General features: G+C 55.9%; 1 protein-coding gene across 4 annotated transcripts in view; it reads left to right on the plus strand.

The window, feature by feature from the left end:
* Arap1 (ArfGAP with RhoGAP domain, ankyrin repeat and PH domain 1) overlaps positions 1–19968 on the plus strand; it is a 79009-nt gene that overhangs the window by 41773 nt on the left and 17268 nt on the right. For 2 of the 4 annotated variants that reach the window (XM_004656295.2, XM_004656294.2), the window contains exons 4-15: positions 8968–9146; positions 9640–9704; positions 10244–10368; positions 10491–10640; positions 11268–11337; positions 11621–11741; positions 12186–12388; positions 12617–12723; positions 15014–15213; positions 16741–16826; positions 18314–18496; positions 19538–19712. In XM_004656295.2, coding sequence (XP_004656352.2) covers positions 8968–9146; positions 9640–9704; positions 10244–10368; positions 10491–10640; positions 11268–11337; positions 11621–11741; positions 12186–12388; positions 12617–12723; positions 15014–15213; positions 16741–16826; positions 18314–18496; positions 19538–19712 — 1664 coding nt within the window. Of the gene's footprint in view, positions 1–1984; positions 2369–3895; positions 3975–8967; positions 9147–9639; positions 9705–10243; positions 10369–10490; positions 10641–11267; positions 11338–11620; positions 11742–12185; positions 12389–12616; positions 12724–15013; positions 15214–16740; positions 16827–18313; positions 18497–19537; positions 19713–19968 lie in introns of those variants that run through there. The other 2 variants (XM_045145110.1, XM_045145109.1) reach the window with 2 other exon arrangements.

Consider the following 19968-nt stretch of genomic DNA (forward strand, 5'->3'; position numbering starts at 1 on the left):
AGCACTTAACCGCTAAACCAGCTTTCCAGCCCCTTTACTGAGCTTCTTGTTGTTGTTGACTGTCAAGCCTCTGCCCTGTGCTATGGACCTCAGTGCTTGTCACGTGGGTGGAGAGCCGAGGGCTGCTCGGAGCTCCCACACTGCAGGCGCCGAGCTCAGGCACACTTAGGTGTTTGTGCAGGGAACTGGGTTCACAGAGAGCCTCGACCCACGCTAGCTGTAGAGAGAAAGGGCCCCGAGCTCCCCACCGCAAATCCTTGCTTCACAGCCCATGTCACCCAGGGGAGGAAGAGGTCTTTTCAAAGGAGGCTGGTAGAAAGCGTGAAGCTAGGACAAGATCCAAAGCGTTCCCTCCTTCCTGCCTGACATTCAGCCTCGGAGGACTCAACTTCATCCCTGTGTCAGGGTCTGCTGTCTTTATTTAACCCCATGGCAGAGAACTTGGGATGCTGGGATACCTTCCAAGAGGGGAAGCCAGGGTTGGAACCCTGCCATCTGGCCTGTTCCTGTCTACTTACCTTCAGTTATCAGAGACAAGGACCCTTTGAACTTCCTCCCTGAGTTACAGAGGAGTCTTGTCTTTTTTTTTTTTTCCCCTTTTTTTCAAAAAAATTAAAGTATGTGCTCAACCATGTTTATTGCTGCCAATTTATAATAGCTGGGAAATGGAACCAGCCTAGATGTCCCTCAACTGATGAGTGGATAATGAAGATGTGGCACATTTATACAATGGAGTTCTACTCAGTGGTAAAGAAAAATGAAGTTATGAAATTTGCAGGAAAATGGATAGATCTGGAAAGGATTATACTAAGTGAGGTAACCCAGGCCCAGAAAGCCAAGCACCACATGTTCTCCCTCATATGTGGATCCTAGCTACAGGTGATTGGGCTTCTGCGTGAGAAGGAAAATACTTAGTAGCAGAGGCCAGTAAGTTAAAAAGGAGATATAAAGGGAAGAGAAAGGAAGGGAGGAGGGTTCTTAATAGGTTGGTATTGTATATATGTAAGTACAATGATTGTGATGGGGAGGTAATATGATGGAGAATGGAATTTCAAAGGGGAAAGTGCAGGGGGAAGGGTATTACCATGGGATATATTTTATAATCATGGAAAATGTTAATAAAAATTGTGAAAAGATAAAAAATAAAATAAAATAAAAATTTTAACATCTTCCATGATTGTATCCCATGGTAATGCTCTCCCTCCCCCCCCCACTTTCCCCTTTGAAACTCCACTCTCCATCATATCCCCTCCCCCTCTTGATCAATCTCTTATTTTCATGTTATGAACTTTTCCTCCTTTATGATGGTCTTGTGTAGGTAGTGTCAGGCACTGTGAGGTCATGGATATCCAGGCCATTTTGTGTCTGGAGGGAGCACGTTGTAAGGAGTCCTACCCTTCCTTTGGCTCTTACATTCTTTCTGCCACCTCTTCTGCAATGGATCTAGAGCCTGGGAAGGTGTGATGGAGATACTGCAGTGCTGAGCACTCCAGAGGAGTCATTTCTGATCTAGGGTACCACAGTTAGTCCACAGAGCCTCTTCCATCTGGCTTGCTGTGGGCTTCAGCTTCATGGGTGCCTAGAGATGGTTGGGGAAAAAGAAGCATTGGTCCCTAAGGGGCCAGCTACTGGCTGGAGTCACACTGTAAGGTCACCCTGTCTGCTTTGTATCCCAGCCAATCCTTGGTCTTGCTGAAGGCTGTTCACTTGTTGTCAGGGCAGAAACTGCTCCCTAGAGTTTGTTTTTCAGCCTCTTTGGTCCTCCTCCAGCTGGAGGGGAAAAGGAGAGGCCACTGCAAGGGCCAGCCAGGGTCAGGGCTTCCTCCCTGTAAAGCCTCACAGGACCAGCAGGCACCTAGGGGTCTCCTCTTAGGTTGGAGGTGCAGTCTGGGGGCGGGGAAGAAGTGTCTGCCCCAGAGGATTCTGGGTGACTTTTCTTTTTTCTCAGCGTTTTCAGGAAGTGTGTGTATTGGCCTGGGCTACAGGGAGTGGGGGTAGGGAGGCGGAGAGAACAGGAAGCAGGGGAGATCCGTGCTGGACACACACACACACACACACACACACACACACACACACACTCATTCCCCAGAGAGATTCATGATCATTATCCTCAGAAACGTACACACACATTCAGAGAAGTGATTATAGACACTTGGACCCCCACTCACAGGCATGCAAAGACATACCTGTGCGCCCACACCTGCAAAGGAGCCAGACTCAGACACAGCTGGCAGCGGGCCAGCTGCGGCACCAGCCCAGGCCCGCACAGACGTGCACGGGCAGACACGCAAGACCCGTGTGCACACTGAGCCCGTCTGACTGGAGCTTCTAGAATCCTTGGGCCCAAGATCCAGCAGGGCCTGTGAGGGTGAGTGAGGGGCAGGCAGCCCTGGCTGGGCTGTCAGGCAGGTCTGAGGGGGCCTGGGAAGGTGGGGAGTCCCTGCCCGCCTGTCACCTTTGGGGGCTGTTTATCGGGGTGCTCTGCTGACCCTGTTTGTGCTCAGAGTTTTGTCTTCTTTCACTTTCTCTACTTCTGGTTTTCTGCTGCCTTTTCCTTTTGTCCCTTTTCTCCTTCCTCCTCCCTGGGCTTCCCAGGTCTCCGTGTCTCTCCCAGGAGACATGGTGCCTCTTGTCTGGGCCTTTTTCAGGCTCGGCCTCAGGCCCTTTGGGGCCCTAGTTCCCACCTGTTAGGTTCTGGCATGAGCAGCCAGATCCCCCCCTCCCCCCGCCACCAGGTGACTTCCTTGGGGAGACTTGCCTCGCTTTCACATTCATACTCTCCATGTGCCTGTGAACCTTTCTGCTCATGGTGCCGGGGGGCAGGGGCATGCGGAGGGTTGGCACTTTGTCGGGGGCATTCCTCCCCCGCCATCCAGCGCAGGCAGTGTGGCGGGTGCCTGTGGAGGATGCTGTTGGCTTCTTGCCCAAGTTACCAAGGGTTCCTAATGAACCCAGCACCCCTCGGGTCACTGGTGACACTGGGTGGCTTCTGTCCTGAGCAGGACATCCAGGGTGTCTGGAGGGGCGCAGAACTGTCTGTGAACTCCCTGAGGACTCACCTTGCTACCTTTAGAGAGCCAGTAAGGGCCATGCGCAGGTCTGTAGGAAGAATAAGAGGCGGGTCTCTGCCGCCTCCTGCCTCCCACGGCAGGGCTGCCCCGGAGCCCCGCAGAGGGCTGTGGTGGGGCCCAGAGGGCTGCTGTCAGCTCAGGATACAGATCCTGGAGGAGGAGGAGGAGGTGTGTCTTGAACGCAAGGAAGTGGATGATCTGGGGTCATTCGATGCCAAAAGACCCCCCCCAGCAGAAGCCTGGTCTACAGTAGTACTTAGGAAGGGGAGCTGCAGCCCCCTGGGGAGATGTTCCCACGGTGGAGCAGTGGGGCGCTGGCCACGCTCTGAACTCTCGTTGGGTGCTGTTGAGCCATAGATACTGGCGGTGTGGTGATCATCGGCCATCCAGTATGCATTGGCTGCCGCCCGTCTGGTGGGGATGAGGCGGCCCTATGAGAGGCAGGCTGCATGCAGACTTTGCTGCTCCAGCAAGGGATGTGGGGGGGGTTTCTGTGACCTGTGATCTGGGCAGAATCAGGCAGCGCAGAACCAGGGGTGCGCTGCAGGATCTGCGGAGCTCCAGTGGTGGAGGAGGAAGGGCAGGAGCAGTGCGGAGCCAGCAGGGAGCACCGGGCTGGGGAAGAGGTGGGACAGCCCGGAAAGCTTGTCTTGTGGAAGAGGCTCCAAGTCCCCACATCACTGGGCCTCCTCTTGCATCTGTGATGCTGATAGGCCCTCCAGAGCCCATGTGACACCTTTGGGCATGGTCCGGCTCCTGGATGGAATACACGCTAGGTCCTTGATCCTCTGAGGTGAGCCAATCATTAACAGACCCAGCCGTACGCGAGTGATCAGATATATGTGGAGGCTATGGGAGACCCCAAGCAGCCTGAGGCATGAGGGGAGGCCTGTGGCAGAGAGGGTAAGTAGGATGTGTGCCTTTTGAAGGAAGAATAGGAGTTTGGCCAGACAGGGGAGGGTGTCTGAGGTAGAAGGTACAAAGCATTCATAGGATGCTGCCCTGTCAAGGAGGCCTGGAATGTGAGCGTAAGGATAAGTCCAGGGCCAGCCTGATTCTCAGGCTGCCTCTCTCTGCAGTCTGTCTGCCCTCAGGGTGATGTGGTTCCTCAGGCCTGAGGCAAATAGGGACAGAAATTTTCAAAAGGGAGCCAAGGGTGGTCGGAGGAGAAGACTATATAAGGAAGCTTCCTGGCCTCTTCCTTGCTGTTGAGCCTCCCTGGACCTTAGCTAAGGTGAGAAGCTCTGCTAATTACATTTGGGAGTGGCTCATGCAAGCCTGCAGGTAGGTCAGAGGGGAAGCTGAGGCTCAGAGGTGAAGTGATCTGCAGTTGAGCTGGCGCCTCAAACCCAATGGCCACACATCTCATTCTGCCCGGGACAGCCCTGTTTGCAACCCGTGGTCCTGATGTATTGTTCAGCAGAGCATCTTTTAACTCATAAGTATTTCCAGCTAGTGACAGAGTCACTGTCATTGTGCCCATTCAGAATTGGGACCCTCCTGTGTCCCCTAGCTCCCTGGTAGAAGGTGTCCCGTGTAGTTTCCCTAACTCGTAAGTTAAGACTTGGGTTGTGGTGGATCAGCCCACTCCCAAGGTGTTCACTCCTGCTGTGGGCGCCAGAGTAGGTAGAAGAGATGGTCCACGTGTCCCTGAGCTAGAGGAGAGAGGGTTAAAAGACCAGGGAGCTGGGGGCAAAGGGGGCGAGAGCTCAGCCCTGCTGACCATCTTAAGCTCTGCTGAGAAGCCAGGGCCCTTGGAGCTGCATTTCTGCCTTTTAAGATGTATGGTGATCTTCCTTGGGTGGGGGAGGGGGAGGGCAGACGAGGACGAGGAGGCTGAATGAGCAGAGGCTTAGAGGAGCCATTGCTCCTGGTGCCCAAGACCGGGCTGAGGCCAGTGGGCACCACTGCAGTGGGGAAAGGCCAGGAGCTGGGAGCGCTCCTCGGGAGCAGGGATGGTCCCAGGGCCCGGTTCTTGGTAGGGAACTCTGCCCCCATCCCTGGGGATTTCCCAGAGGCCACGTCTTCCTGACCCCACTTCTCCTTTCCTGTGCCCAACCCTGACTCAGCAGGACCGTGAGCTAGGCAGGCCAGCCAGCGGTCGGCCTGGAGGCTCCTTTTCCCCTCCGGGTCGGGTGAAGAAGGCAAGGGTGCATCCGCAAGCAGCATGCTTCATGGAGGGCACAGCCCTTGGGGACCATCAGAGCAATGATGGAGCTGACTGAGTATCAGAGCAGGGAGGGCCCGTGTTGTCTAGACCCTGAGGATAAGAAGCAAGAAACCGGGCTGGAGAGATGGCATAGTGGTTAAGCACTTGCCTATGAAGCTTAAGGACCCTGGTTCGAGGCTTGATTCCCCAGGACTCACGCTGGCCAGATGCACGAGGGGTCGCATGCATCTGGAGTTCATTTGCAATGGCTGACTGCCCTGGCGTGCCCATTCACTCGTTCTCTTTATCTGCTTCTTTCTCTGTCTGTCACTCTCAAATAAATAAATACTATTTTTTTTAAAAAAAGAAGCAGCAGCAAGTAACCATCCACCCATCCATCTTCCCCTTAGACCTGGGCAATCTTTGGGAGCTAGGCTCACTTAGGCCTGCGTGGTACTGGGGAGCCTGGCCCTACCACTTGGTTTACCGTACAGCACAGCTTGGTTTCGCGGATCTCTGGGCATGGCCTCCACAGTCTGCATGGTTTCTGGGAGACAGCCATGTGATGGGTTGATTTGCTTGTCTGGAAGTGTCTAATGACATCATACTGACTGCCCAGGGCCAGTCCCCCTTGTTGGGCTTTTGGGTAGATGGACTGTATTCATCCTTTCATTGGCTTCCATTGCAATTTGAATGAGCAGCCTGTCTGCCTACCCACAGGCGGGTATGTCTGTCTACCACGCACCTGTCCTGTTTGCTCTTGCCCTCCAACTCTCCCGGGCCTTGTGAGGGCTGTTGGGGAAGTCAAGTGAGATTCTGCCCCTGCCCTAAAGGGACCTGGTCAAGTGGACACAATCTGATATAGTGTCCACTAAGAGGGTCTTAGGTCCAGCGGAACATTCAAAGTCTCAAGACGATCCTAAGCCCTTCCCCCTCCATCGTCAGCTTCCAGAGGTGAACAGGAGAGAAAGCCGTGTGTGCCTGAGGGACAGTTTCCTAGTCCCATTGCAGGTCCTCTGCAGGCCACTGTTGGCAAGGCAGCACTGCCTGATACTACACTGCTGTACCAGCCTTGTGCAGGTCAGACTCCACGTAGTGAAGGGGTGGGCAGTGTGGGTGCACCCACGTGTTCTAAGTGGTGCAGAGAGGTGGAGCTGGAGTTCTGATCTGGCTTGGATACTCACAGAGTATGTGGCAGGAGGATCGTACGTTTTGAATATATCATTTGGAGTAATTGGCAATGTCCTTCACAGTTGTGGGAAGCAGGGCCAGGAGAACAGAAAGAGGGGGCTGGGGAGACTCACAGAAGGAGGACAGTGGTTTAAGAGGCAAGAATGCTCCCAAGACAGGGAGGATTCAAGAATGGGGGGGCTGGAGAGATGACTCATCGGTTAAGGCACTCGCCTGCAAAACCTAATGACCTGGGTTTGATTGCCCAGTACCCATGTAAAGCCAGGAGCGCAATGTGACGAATGAATCTGGAGTTCATTTGCAGTGGCTGGAGGCCCTGGTGTACCCATTCTTTCTATCTGTCTCTCTCTGCTTGCAAAAAAATAAATATTTTTTAAAAAGAATGAGGAGCCGGGTGTGGTGGCGCACGCCTTTAATCCCAGCACTCGGGAGGCAGAGGTAGGAGTATCGCCGTGAGTTCAAGGCCACCCTGAGACTATGTAGTGAATTCCAGGTCCGCCTGGGCTAGAGTGAAACCCTACCTCAAAAAACAAAAAAAAAAAAAAAAAAAAAGAATGAGGGCTGGAGAGATGGCTTAGTGGTTAAGGCACTTGCTTGTGAAGTCTAAGAACGCATATTTGAATCTCCAGGTCCCACGTAGCCAGAAGCATGACACAACTGTGCAATGTTGCACATGTGCACTAGGGGGCGCACACTTCTGGAGTTTGTTCACAGTGGCTGAAAGGCCCTGGCATGCATGTGTGCTCGCTCTCTCTCTTTCTCAAAAATAAAGAGGGGGGGGGCTGGAGAGATGGCTTAGCGGTTAAGCATTTGCCTGTGAACCCTAAGGACCCAGGTTCAAGGCTCAATTCCCCAGGAGGACCCACATTGGCCAGATGCACAAGGAGGCGCACGTGTCTGGAGTTCATTTGCCGTGGCTGGAAGCCCTGGCGCGCCCATTCTCTCTCTCTTCCTCTATCTGTCTTTCTCTCTGTGTCTGTCGCTCTCAAATAAATAAATAAAAATTAAAAAAAGAAAAAAGAAAAACCAGGAAAAAAAACTTGTTTCATTACATAATAGATAAGTGGTCCTCCTTTGCCTAAAACAAGGGAGCTGGGAGACAGCTGTGGAGATAAGTGCTTGCTTGCTACCTGAGGCTGAGGACCTGAATGCAGATCTTCAGAACCCACATGAAACGCCAGGCGTGGTGTTGTGTTCCTGTCATCCCAGCACTGGGGAGGCAGAGTTAAGGGTTGGTAGCTGACTGGTCTAGCCAAATCGGTGAGCTCTAGGTTCAATGAGAGATCCTGTCTCAAAAAATATGGTGTGGGCTGGAGAGATGGCTTAGCGGTTAAGCGCTTGCCTGAGAAGCCTAAGGACCCTGGTTCGAGGTTCGATTCTCCAGGACCCATGTTAGCCAGATGCACAAGAGGGCGCACGCATCTGGAGTTCATTCACAGTGGCTGGAGGCCCTGGTGTGCCCATTTTCTCTCTCTCTGTCTATCAGCCACTTTCTCTCTCTGTCGCTTTCAAATAAATAAATTTAAAAAAATATGGTGGATAGTGACTGAGGAAGATACTCTGTCAACGTCTGGCTTACACACACACACACACACACACACACACACACACACACGTACGTATGTACGCACGTATGCACGTGTGGGCGTGACAGCTGACCCAGTCATATCCGCCCAGGCCTCTGTTTTTGTGCTAAGTTATAGGCTGTCACACACTGGGGAACAAACCAGGCCAAAAATAACCTGGGGGAAGCTGTCCACTCTGATGCCCTTTCCAGATGTGGGCAGAGATGGCTGGTAGGGCTGGGCCTCCAGGGCTAGAGCTCATTCTGACTACTCGCCATTGAGGGTCCTGTGTGCTGGCCTGTGACCTTCCCTGTCTCGGTTATTTTTCTTCCTCTCCCCCTGGTAACGGCCCCCACCTTATAGAAGAGAAAATCCAGGCCCAGAGGCTACTTGCTTGCCTGAGGACCCGCAGGAACCAAGAGACCAAAGCCAAGTTCAGTCCCATGTCTTGGATGACAAGAATCCCTCAGTAGGATCCCAGTGGCAGGATAGGACACCATGAGCCCTGTGGAGGAAACACGAGGGGCCTGCAGCTGGTCCCAGGAGAGTGACAGCAGAGATGAGGAGCTGTGTGGTGGCAACTGAGCATGGTGGAGTGAGAGATCTGAAGTCACCAAGTAGCGTATATCTGAGTGGGCACAAGAGAGGAGGTCGCCTTTGGCCCTGAGAACCACAGCCCAGGACTCCTGAGTTGGTGTCCGAGACTGGGCTGTACCTTTGGCCTTGACCTCCGTGCCTGTTTTGATCCTGCCCTGTCCCTCTGCCAGCAAATGCCATCCACCCTGTAAGACACAGGTCAGGTCTCACCAGCTCCTGGGAGCCTTCCCGTCCTGTGCTGCTCTTCCGTCCCCTCCAAAGTGAAGGCCCCGTGGGTACACCGGAGACCAGGTCATGGGGGTCAGGGAAGGCACGGGATCCGCCGCGGCCAGGCGAGCAGGTCAGAGCGATGTCTCGGCGGCGTAGTCACACCCAACTTTGGCTCCATTCCCAGCGTCCCCTCCAAGGAGGAGTTCCCGCTGCCACCGCCGCCGTCCTGTCCCCAGCCAGAGCCTGAAGAGATCCCTCCTATCTGCCTGCCTGCCCTCCCCCGGGGGCTTCCACAGCCCCCATCTCTCCCGCCCGGTCTCCCTGAAGTCCCCCCCAAGCCTCTCCGCCTGCCCCCTGAGTTCGGTGAGTACCACAGCCGTCATGAGCTCCCGTTAGTTCCTTGGGGTCTGCACTGCAGAGACTCCAGTGGCCACCTCCCCTCTCTGCCCAGTGGCCAACTCATGTGGCAGGATCTGGGCCTCCCCCTGAGCAGTGTGCTCTTTGTGCCCTCTCTGCCGGGCATGGGGTTCCTGGTAGCTAGCAGGGTGAGAGTCTTGACAGTGCCTCCTGCCGAGTCGGTTCACAGGCTTCTGGCTTGGGAACAGTGAAGTGGCCCTGGACAGTCCCCGCCCCTGACCTCCAAGCTTGCTGCCCGGTCAGCCTCCCTGTGGTGGCCCTGCCTCTCCTTTGGTATAAATAGTATTTCCTGTCCATGTTGCCTTTCTTCATAAGACAGGCTAGGGTGGAGGTGAGGAGTCTTTTTCCTGGTTTGGGGTGGCTTTTGTGAAACCAAGCCATGGTGCCCGGAGAGGCTGCCAAGCTCCTGCTGTCTGAGCCCGCGTCCCTCTCTCACCAGACGACTCTGACTACGATGATGTCCCAGAGGAGGGGCCAGGGGCCCCAGCCAGCGTGATGACCAAGGTGCGGCAGGGCAGTGGTTGGGGCTGGGCTCTCTGCCTGTGGCATCAAGGGAGGGCTGAGTGGTCACTGTTTCCCAGGACAGGCTCACACCCCACTTAACTGACATGCCGTGCCAGCAGAGTCAAGGGCAGCCCCAGAACCTTGGGTAGGGGGTCCTCAGCTCTGGCCTGCGGCTTCTGTGTCAGGCTTGGGTTACATACATCCAGTTGGATGTGTATGACCTGCCTGTGTTTCCATATTAGAACAGCTTTCCTCTTGTCTCCCTTTCTGTGTCCCCACGTCACCTTCTGTTTTGAGCGTGTGTGGGGTCTCTCGAGCTTTGAGCCTCTCTCTGTCCGTGTTCCTGCTCTAGATGCACGTCTGTCCCTGAGTCTCTAGTTTCCGTGTGTGGTCTTGGCTGGAGGGGGAGGGGATGGGGAAACGGAAGTAAAAGTGCTGAGTTGCAGGTCAGGAATGGTGTGCATTAGGAGGGCGTGGCAGCCGCGAGTGTGGTCTGGGGCTTGGGGGATATGTAACCCTGAGTGGGCTTGTGGGAGCAGGAGGAGCCGCCACCAAGCCGAGTCCCACGGGCCGTTCGTGTGGCCAGTCTCCTGAGCGAGGGGGAGGAGCAGTCTGGGGATGATGCCGAGGATGAAGATGACCATGCCTACGAGAGTGTGCCCAAGTGAGTGTCCCCCCCCACACCTGCCACCTTACTTTGCAAAGCTCAGCCTATCCAGCCCTCCTATCTGAGCCCCAGCTTGAGGGCGCCCCCAGCCCGGCTGTTAACCGTCCCTTTTGTCCTAGTGGCGAGTGGCCCACCAGTGGCCTGAGTGCACGCCTACCCAGTCTGGTCCCTGAGCTCCCGCTGTACCCCATGGATGAGTTGCCTGGGGGCTTGACCCCCATCACACCTGTCCTTAAGGCTGGTTGGCTGGACAAGAACCCACCACAGGGGTGAGTGAGGCTTGCTGGCTCCTCCTGGCGTCTGTGTTGGGGGCGGGCCCTGCTGCAGGACATTGATCCAAGATTACTTGAGCAAGTGTCCCTCCAGCCATCCTGATGTCATAGATCCCCAAGTCAGAGAGATCCAAGATTACTTGAGCAAGTCTCCCTCCAGCCATCCTGATGTCATAGATCCCCAAGTCAGAGAGATCCAAGATTACTTGAGCAAGTCTCCCTCCAGCCATCCTGATGTCATAGATCCCCAAGTCAGAGAGGTTCAAGATTACTTGAGCAAGTCTCCTTCTATCCTGATGTCATAGATCCCCAAGTCAGAGAGATTTAAGATTACTTGAGCAAGTCTCCCTCCAGGCATACTATAATTACCAACTATCCCTCAGAGTATAATTTTTTGGCCCTTACAATTGGGAAGGCCTGCTTTGTGTATGACTTTAGTCACTTGCAGTAGCTAGGCCATCTTCCTCATAGTGGCTGTTTGGGATCTTTCTTCCATAGAGCCTGGCTGATCTGAACGGTGTGGCTACCAGGAAGGAGAGGACTGTGGGGGGGGGTGGTGATGGTGGAACCTCCATCCTAATCTTGAGTTCTTTGCTCTGCTGTCCGCTGCCTCTGCCCGTCCAGGTCTTACATCTATCAGAAGCGATGGGTGAGACTGGATGCTGATCACCTGCGATACTTTGACAGTCACAAGGTGAGGCCTCTTATCCCTCTGGACCTTGACCCCTGCTCCTTCCCGGGACCAGGCTGACCCCTGACATTATATCCCCCAGAGTGTCTGTGCAGTATCACTCCTGCAGCTGTGTCCTGGCCGGTGAGCTAGCCTAGGGCAGCAGTCCGGGTCAGCTCAGGGCCACTGGCAGGAGACAGGCCTGTAGCCTTTGTTTAGGCTCAGGCTAGCGAGATAGGCCAGGAGACCCTGCAGGGCGTGGGGGCTTATCCTGAAATGCAACCCTTCTTTCCCCCCACCGCTCCAGGATGCCTACTCCAAGCGCTTTATCCCCGTAGCCTGCATCTCCCGTGTGGCTGCCATTGGGGACCAGAAGTTTGAAGTGATCACAAACAGCCGGACCTTTGCCTTTCGGGCAGAGAGCGATGGTAGGGGTTTGGGATTGTGCGTGTGTGTGTACATGTGCATGTGCGTGTGTGTGTGTGTGTGTGTGTGTGTGTGTGTGTGTGTGTAGTTTGGCCAGGTATACATCTGCTTCCTAACAATTCAAACCCGGGAGGCATTGTTCATTTGTGGGGTGGGAGAGGGAAGGGATTACCATGTGCGACCGGCTCTGCTCCACGGAGCCGCACAACTCTATGCCCTGGGGTCGCCTGCGCCAGCAGGTACACTGACTTGCCCAATATAAGCAGCAGAGTAACGCTGGGGCCTTAGAATTAGAGAAGTCTGGCAAAGTGATAGACCAGTCTGGATGGCTTTCTGGAAAAGGTGTTTCCTCAGGGAGCTCAGGGGCCTGGAGGACCCCAGGGTGGGGGTGTGGGGGGGTCCTCTGGAAGGCTGAGCTCAGGTGTCTACTTGATGCTTTTCTGCAGTGGAGCGGAAGGAGTGGATGCAGGCCCTGCAGCAGGCGGTGGCTGAGCATCGAGCCCGGGCTCAGCTCTCTGGTCCTTATGTGTTGGGAGTTCGAGGCCCAGAGCAGCCCGACCGCGCTGGCAGCCTGGAGCTGAGAGGCTTCAAGAATAAGCTGTATGTGGCTGTGGTCGGGGACAAAGTGCAGCTCTATAAGAATCTGGAGGTGCGAAGGGTTGGGCCGGGCTGGGCCGCTGAGCTCCCCCTCCCCATGCCTGCCCACTTGGTCCCTCCCTGGGCTTGCCTAGGACCTGAGCCCGGCACATCGCTCCGGGTCTTGAGTCCTTCCTCCATCCTAGGCTCTTTCTAGTCCCCCGGGGACCATCTTTCCCTCCCTGGACTCTAAGCCCCTCTAGCAAAGCTTTGCTCTCCTCCCTGCCCACCCATCCCTCAGGAGTTCCACCTGGGCATTGGCATCACCTTCATTGACATGAGTGTGGGCAACGTGAAGGAAGTGGACCGGCGCGGCTTTGACCTCACCACGCCCTACCGCATCTTCAGGTGAGCCTCTTCCCTTCCTTTGGCCCACCAGCATCCTCCACTCACTGTTTCCTTTTGTCCCTCCCTTCCCCGCCCCTGCCCGGTGGCAGGGGATCTCTGCCTTTGGTAGCCCACCACCCTGTCTGTTCACCCTGTCTCCTCAGGCCAGCCCTGCTCGCCATGCTTCAGGAGGTGTCCCTCTGGCTTCTGCCAAGGCTGCCCTCCTCCCTCTCTTGATCGCCACGAGCGCACCTTGTCACAAAGGCCGCCTTGCTTCTGTCCGCCTTGAGCCTGCGCGGGGAGTTTCTCTCTGGGTCTCCGCCGTCCCTCACTGTCTGCCTTCTGCACCCTTTTTCCCTGGGCCCCTCATCTGCACCCAGGCCTTCAGCAGTCACCTCAGAGGCACTGTGTCCTTTGACCAGCCCTGATAGGTCACGTAACTGGGACGCTACTCTCCTGAATCCTGAGGAGTTTAGGACTCTGTGACGTTGTGGGGAGGGTTTTGTAGTGCCACCTAAACCCTCCCCGGCCCTGAGCCTGTAGGCTCTCGAGCAGGACCTGCCTACGTCTAGGCCTGCTGACGGAGAGGTCATGGCCCCTGTGGTCCCTGTCTGCCCTATATGGCTTGTCATCACGTGTCCCTGTTGCTCTGTTCTTTGGCTGTCTCCTTCCTCTGCCCCTCACCCTCATGGCTGAAGCCTGGAAGGCTCTCTAGCCCCAGGCCATTGCCCTCTCACCCTTTGGCTGCCCATCTCAGCTGCTTCTCTCCATCCCTAGTGATGACAAAGCACCAACCTCTGACCTTGAGAACCGAGCTGTTAGTTGGCCATTTTTTTTAACGAGTTAAAAAATATATATATTTTTTTATTTGAGAGGGAGAAAGAATGGGCACGCTAGGGCCTCTAGCCATTGCAAATGAACTCCAGATGCATGTGCCACTTTGTGCATCTGGCTTTATGTGGGTACTGGGAATTGAACATGGGTCCTTTGGTTTTGCAGGCAAGTGCCTTAACCACTAAGCCATCTCTTTGCCCCCCTTTGTTGTTGTTGGTTTTTTTTTGAGATAGGGTTTCACTTTAGCCCAGGCTGACCTGAAATTCACTATGTAGCCTCAGGGTGGCCTTGAACTCATGGTGATACTCATACCTCTGCCTCCCAAGTGCTGGGATTAAAGGCGTGCGCCATCACGCCGGGCTCCCCCACACACACCTATTTTTTTAGGTAGGGTCTCATTCGAGATCAGGCTGTGAATTCACTCTGTAGCCCAGGCTGGCCTTGAACTCATGATGATCCTCTTCCCTCAGCCTCCTGAGTGCTGGGTTTAAAGGTGTGTGCCACCACGCCCAACCGTTTCCAAAGTTTGACGTATACTCTGATGCCATCTGGGTCTGCTCTTCTTTGCCATAATGCTTGGCTACAGCCAGCCACTCCTAGGTTTCCTTCTGTCAGATTCAGGGGCTAGCCACCCCCTTGGTTAGTTACCATCACCAACCTTAATGAGATCGGTGGGATGTTCAGCAGGAAGGGCCTCTGCCACCTGGCCCTACAGGGGCTTGCTACAGTGGGATGTTGGAGCTCAGCGCTGTCTGAGGCTGTGTGCTGGCGGTCCTGGGTGAGACCATCTTCAACTCCTCTCCCCAAGTAGTTAGGGTCAGCGGCCACTTCGCTTCCGCTAGCGACGCCTCCCTTTCTTCCTTGTCCATTACGGGTGCTGTGGACCCTGAGATGCTCCCGTGTGGCTCAGAGGTGGTGACAGCAGCCAGGAAGAGAGTCGTGGGGGGCGGGGGGGCTTTTCTTCCTGAGCAGCGGGACAGCATGCATTTGCACGTGCTGGGACACTGCTGGGACTGGAGTAGAAGGGAGGTTGTGAGGCTGAGGATGACACATGCCTTTATGCCCTCCTTTCTATTCCCGCTTCAGCCTTCGCGAGGTTCCCCGCTGTACTCGGGGTGCGCGTTGGCTTCCTCTGCTTATCCCTGTCTACTTCCCAGTCTCTTTTTGTCAGTCTGCCCTCCTGCTGCCTGTGGTTCCCGGGATGCCTGTGTGCTGTGCTGCTGCCCCCCTGACTTGAACACCTCTCTCCTCTTCACCTGGCTGAGCCCTTCTCCTCTGTTGTCACTTCTTCCTAACCCTCTGAGCCTCTTCAGCCCGTATGTCCCCCAGGTTTATTGAGTCCTGCCTTTGTCCATGCCCGCCCTCCCCAGCAGATCCCTGTTGGGATCAAGAGCTCCCACAGCCTTGCCCCCCTCATGCTGGCCTCCACATTCCTCTGATCCCTTTCCCATTGGTCCCCCGTCTTCTGTGTCCCCAGCTTCTCAGCCGACTCAGAGCTAGAGAAGGAGCAGTGGTTGGAGGCCATGCAGGGAGCCGTTGCAGAGGCCCTGTCCACCACGGAGGTGGCCGAGCGCATCTGGGCCGCGGGCCCCAACAGGTTTTGTGCTGACTGTGGCGCTGCCCAGCCAGACTGGGCCTCCATCAACCTCTGTGTGGTCATCTGCAAGTGCTGCGCAGGTGTGTTCACAGGAGACGGTGGGGAGGCCTTTGGGTGCAGGTGGCCTATCAGACATGGGGAGAGGGGGGGCGGAGAGACCGGAGCCGCTATCCATGAAGTTGCTCCAGGGTTGGCAAGCTGTTCCCTTGGGGAGCGACCACTGGTCCTCATGATACGAGGCAGGGTTCTACCGTCCCTTCATGTGTGGGAACCCGCAAGGAAAAGAAGTTGTTCTGGGCCACTTGGCAAGGAAGTAAGCCTGTACGAGAGCCCAGGCTGTTGAAACCTGGCATCCCTGTCACATCAGAAGTTACTGGAGGCCAGGCCCGCCAGGGCTTTGAATACCTATGTTGGAGCTGATGTTTTGTCAGGAGGGGATGCAAGACCGGGGCCCCAGGGGCAAATCAGCTCTGTGGGCCAGGCTCTGGCTTTAATGGGGCCATTGAACATGGGTCCTGCAGCCTGCTCTGAGCTCCCCAGGGTGTTTTGGGAGTCACATGTAAGTCTGCATGCATATGGCTGAGGAGGCTGGGGGGTGGAAGAAGGTGGCCCCAAGGTGGATTCATGTGTTTACTCATGCAAATGAGGGTCTGGCATGTGTTAGGCATTAGGCTTTCCTGGGAACTGACATTGCCCCGAGCTAGTGGCTTTGTCTGGCCACAGATGTGGGGGGAATTCGCTGAGGTGAGGATCAAGGCAGAATGACAGGTCTTGGGAAGTCACTGAGCTCAGGAAAATGTTCAGGGGGCCTGGGGCTGTGAGGTCTGGGTGTAGGACCGTGGCCATCTGGCTGAGGACCAGATGAGGAAGGCATCAGCTCTTGGAGGCAGTGTGCCACAGGAGGTTTCAATAGGGCACAGGTCAAGGCTAGAGCCAGGCAGTTACAGGCGCTCGCATTGCCCCCAGCTCCCCTCCCGTCCCCTCCCATCAAGTCCCCTATAGGACTTGTGGCCAGAGAAGCTTCATTCCCTCCGATGCCTCGTCAGTTCCAGCTCCGTTCATGCTGCTAACGTGTATCGGGCGCTTGCTGTGCCAGGGCAGAGCCCTGAAGCCAGGCAGTGAGGATTCTGGTTCACACGCAGCTGGCATTCCAGTAGGAAAGGTAGAAGATACAGGAACTCGTGGGACTATTGAGAATGGCAGGCGCCGGGAAGAGAACGCGTTATTTCTCTGATGAGGTGACGTGTCTGTCAGCTGAGACCTCTGTGACAGGAAGGCATGGCCGTGGGGGAGGTGAGGCTGAGAGTCCAGTCAGGAAGTTGGGGTTCTCTTGAGAGCAGGTAGGGAAGGACTTTGCATCTGCCGCTGGGGAGCAGCTGAGGGTGTAGAGCAGTGATCTGCATTTCAAGGCCTGATGAGTGGAAGTGACCTGCACGGAGCGCTGGTAAGATGTGGGCAAGGTGGTCCACGATCAGAGTCCAGTACAATGCAACAGTCGAGGCCCAGGTCTAACCCCGGGCCTGCCCGTGGGCCCTGGAGGGCCACTGGGGGCCGGTGAGCGCTCACAGGAAGGGTGGGGCCCAGGTGACCATTACCCTCCTCTGCAGGGGAGCATCGCGGCCTGGGTGCAGGGATCTCCAAGGTACGGAGCCTAAAGATGGACAAGAAGGTGTGGACAGAAACACTCATCCAGGTGGGCATGTTCTCTTTGCCACTCGTGTTTGGTTTGTGTCTCTCCTCGCTGCTGCCCCCACCTTCCCCGGCTCACTGACCTCAACACTTTGGAGCTACGGGACTGCTATAAAAATCTAGAGGGTGGGGTTTTGGAAAAGCCAACTTTTGGCAAAGTCAGTAAACTGACCAGTGAGCTAAGAATGTTTTTATGGTTTTAAAGGATTTTTGTTTTTTCGAGGTAGGGTCTCACTCTGGTCCAGGCTGACCTGGAATTAACTCTGTAGTCTCAGGGTGGCCTTGAACTCACAGCGATCCTCCTACCTCTGCCACCCGAGTGCTGGGATTAAAGGTGTGCGCCACCATGCCTGGCTGGATTTTTTTTTTTTTTAAGGTATGTGTTTTTCAAAGCCTAAACTACTTACTATTTGACCTTTTAGAGAAATGCTGGCCCTGATCTGGTTCATCCGTGATCCCACTGGAGACTGGGACCCGGGATTGGGCTGTAAACTGCTTGAGGTTGCCCAGCCATTGTATGTTGGCCACTCAGCCTGGACCTTTTCTGCCCCACATCTTGGCTGAGCTAGGGTCTTCCCCACTGTTCACATTCCTCAGAGCCTGTGACCTTTCAGTGCCCATGAACATGTACCCGGTGGGTATGAGATACATGCTTTGGAGCACGCACACACTTCGCTGGTGCCCAAGTGTCGTAGTGGAGAATCTGCAGCAGGAGGCTGGGCCCAAGGATCTACTACCCGGGCCTTTTTGCCACACCGGGCTCCAGAGCCCTTGGGTGTCACACTATGCCCACACTTGTGTGCTTGGCACGTGCTGAGAACTTCGCAGTTATTTGTTAATTAATTGGCCTTCGAGGCAATCCTGAGGTTAGGGTTAGAACTCTCAGGACACAGATGACGTCATTGAGGCCCAGGGAGAGAAAGTGAGCCTGAGGGAGTTTGTGGTGACAGGGACTGTCTCTACTCTGTCCTCTGCTGTGACATCAGCACCCTTCGTACTGACAGAGGGGAGTGGGGAGCCCGGGAAATGGCTGTAGAGTGAGTGTCGAGGGGGAAGAATGGATTAATTCCCTAGTGCTGCCCCCTATCTGCTAAAAGCTGCCCCACCCTTCTCAGAGGAATGTCAAGAAAAGAACTATTTTCAGAATCCTTGCTCACCCCATTGGCTCACAGGTTAGATACCACCCCTCTCTGTGACAGCCTCAGGAATGTCTAGTTCCAGATGTGGAACTGGGCGGCGCAACAGCAAGGTCCCCCCAGGGACCTGGCTCTAGGCTTGAGGCATCCATCTGTCAAACAGAGTTGAGGACCTGGGCTTAGAGCCCAGGGCTGAAGCAGGGGCTTGGCTGGTGTGTGTGTGTGTGGGGGGGGGGATGGGGAACACCATAGTCCAGCTGCTTTTGACCTCCCTTGAGAAAATTGACGAGGAGACTGACCACCTTATGACCCTTGGCTTTCAGCTGCCCCTCTGACCTTGTGTGCGTACCCGTAGCTCTTCTTACAGCTGGGCAATGGCGCTGGGAACCGCTTCTGGGCAGCCAACGTGCCCCCCAGTGAGGCCCTGCAGCCCAGCAGCAGCCCTGGGGCCCGGCGGCACCACCTGGAGGCCAAGTACAAGGAGGGCAAGTACCGCCGCTACCACCCGCTCTTTGGCAACCAGGAGGAGCTGGACAAGGTCAGGACACTGAACCTCTGTGGCCTTAAAGCCACTGTCGGGACTTGTTAGACTGCCTGCTTCCTTCCTGCCGCTCCATTCCTTCGTTTCAACCTCTCTCTCCCTCCGGCTTAGGGTGCTGTCAGTATATGGGGGAGCGGGGGCCACAGGGCAGCAGGGCCCACCTAAAGAAAGTTGGGGCAACGCAAGGAGGGGCCTGGTCCTTGGTCCAGTGCCACGTCACCCCCCAGCATCTGGCTGTCTCCTCCTGATTCTTCTCCGCACCCTGTCCCGTTCCTTCCAAATCCTGCCAAAAGGAGTGAACTTGACAGGGATGCTATTTCCTGTCAGGCTCATGAAAAACAGCTGGGCTGCTCTGACCCACCCCATCCACACCCCTCTCTAGATGAGGCCCTGTGTATGGGCCCCAGGCCCTGGCAGACTGGGAGCCAAGTCTTGGGCCTTGATCTCATCACTCTGCCTGAGCAGGAGGCAAGGAGATGGTGTTGGTGACCTCTGGGTGGCCCTGGGTTCTTCCCCCAAGCGGCCCTATGTAGATGGGCCGAGTCCAGCTTCTAGAGTCCAGTGGGAGCCAGGCTTCTACCTCTATGGGACCCAGGCACCCAGCCCCCAGCCCAGCCCAGCGCCGCCGTCTGGCCTGCAAGCCAGCAGGGCTGCGCTTCCCATTGGTTGGGAGGGCTGGGCAGGCAGTGAGGAATTCAGATGTGGGAGGGATCGGCTACAACCCCCTCAGCCCCGCCCTCGGCCCCTGCCGCCGGGCAGAGGAGCCCAAGATCCTCCCAGGGGCTTGCAGGCTGACTGCAGCTGAGCCCCTGTACTCCACAAGGTGAGGCCCAGTGGCAGGGACCCCAGCCTCACCTAAGAAGCCTCTGCCCGGCCTGCCTTGTCCCTCTTCTGGCTGGCTGAAGCCTCCTCTGGGTCTCTTTCCGTCTGCAAGATGGGCCACCCGCATCTGGAGTCCTCTTCCCGCCCCTCTTGAGCTTGCCTGTCCCTGGCTGTGTGTCCCTGTCTCCACCACGTTGACTCCCTGCCTTCCTCCAGGCCCTGTGTGCTGCGGTCACCACCACGGACTTGGCCGAGACCCAGGCTCTCCTGGGCTGCGGGGCTGGGGTCAGCTGCTTCTCGGGGGACCCCTCGGCCCCCACCCCCCTGGCTCTTGCTGAGCAGGCTGGGCAGACCTTGCAGATGGAATTCCTGAGGAACAACCTGAGCACAGGTGAGTGTCCAGTGGTCCCTGCTTGGCAGGCTCTGGACTTTTGGATTGAGGGTGGAGTGGGGGGTGCATGTCAGGTTATGGTGGGGGTCACCAAGACCTGAACATTGGCCCAGGATCCTTGACTTTTAAAGGCCATCTCCAAGCTGTGTTTGCAACTCCTTGAGGGTCTTTGGGATAGCAGGCTGTGACTTGGGGGCACGTTTGGGTTTGTGGGTCAGTGTACCCTTGTGCCCTTCCTGACTTGCAGTGCAGGCTC

The sequence above is a fragment of the Jaculus jaculus genome, chromosome 3 (assembly GCF_020740685.1).
Source record: "Jaculus jaculus isolate mJacJac1 chromosome 3, mJacJac1.mat.Y.cur, whole genome shotgun sequence".
Taxonomy (NCBI): domain Eukaryota; kingdom Metazoa; phylum Chordata; class Mammalia; order Rodentia; family Dipodidae; genus Jaculus; species Jaculus jaculus.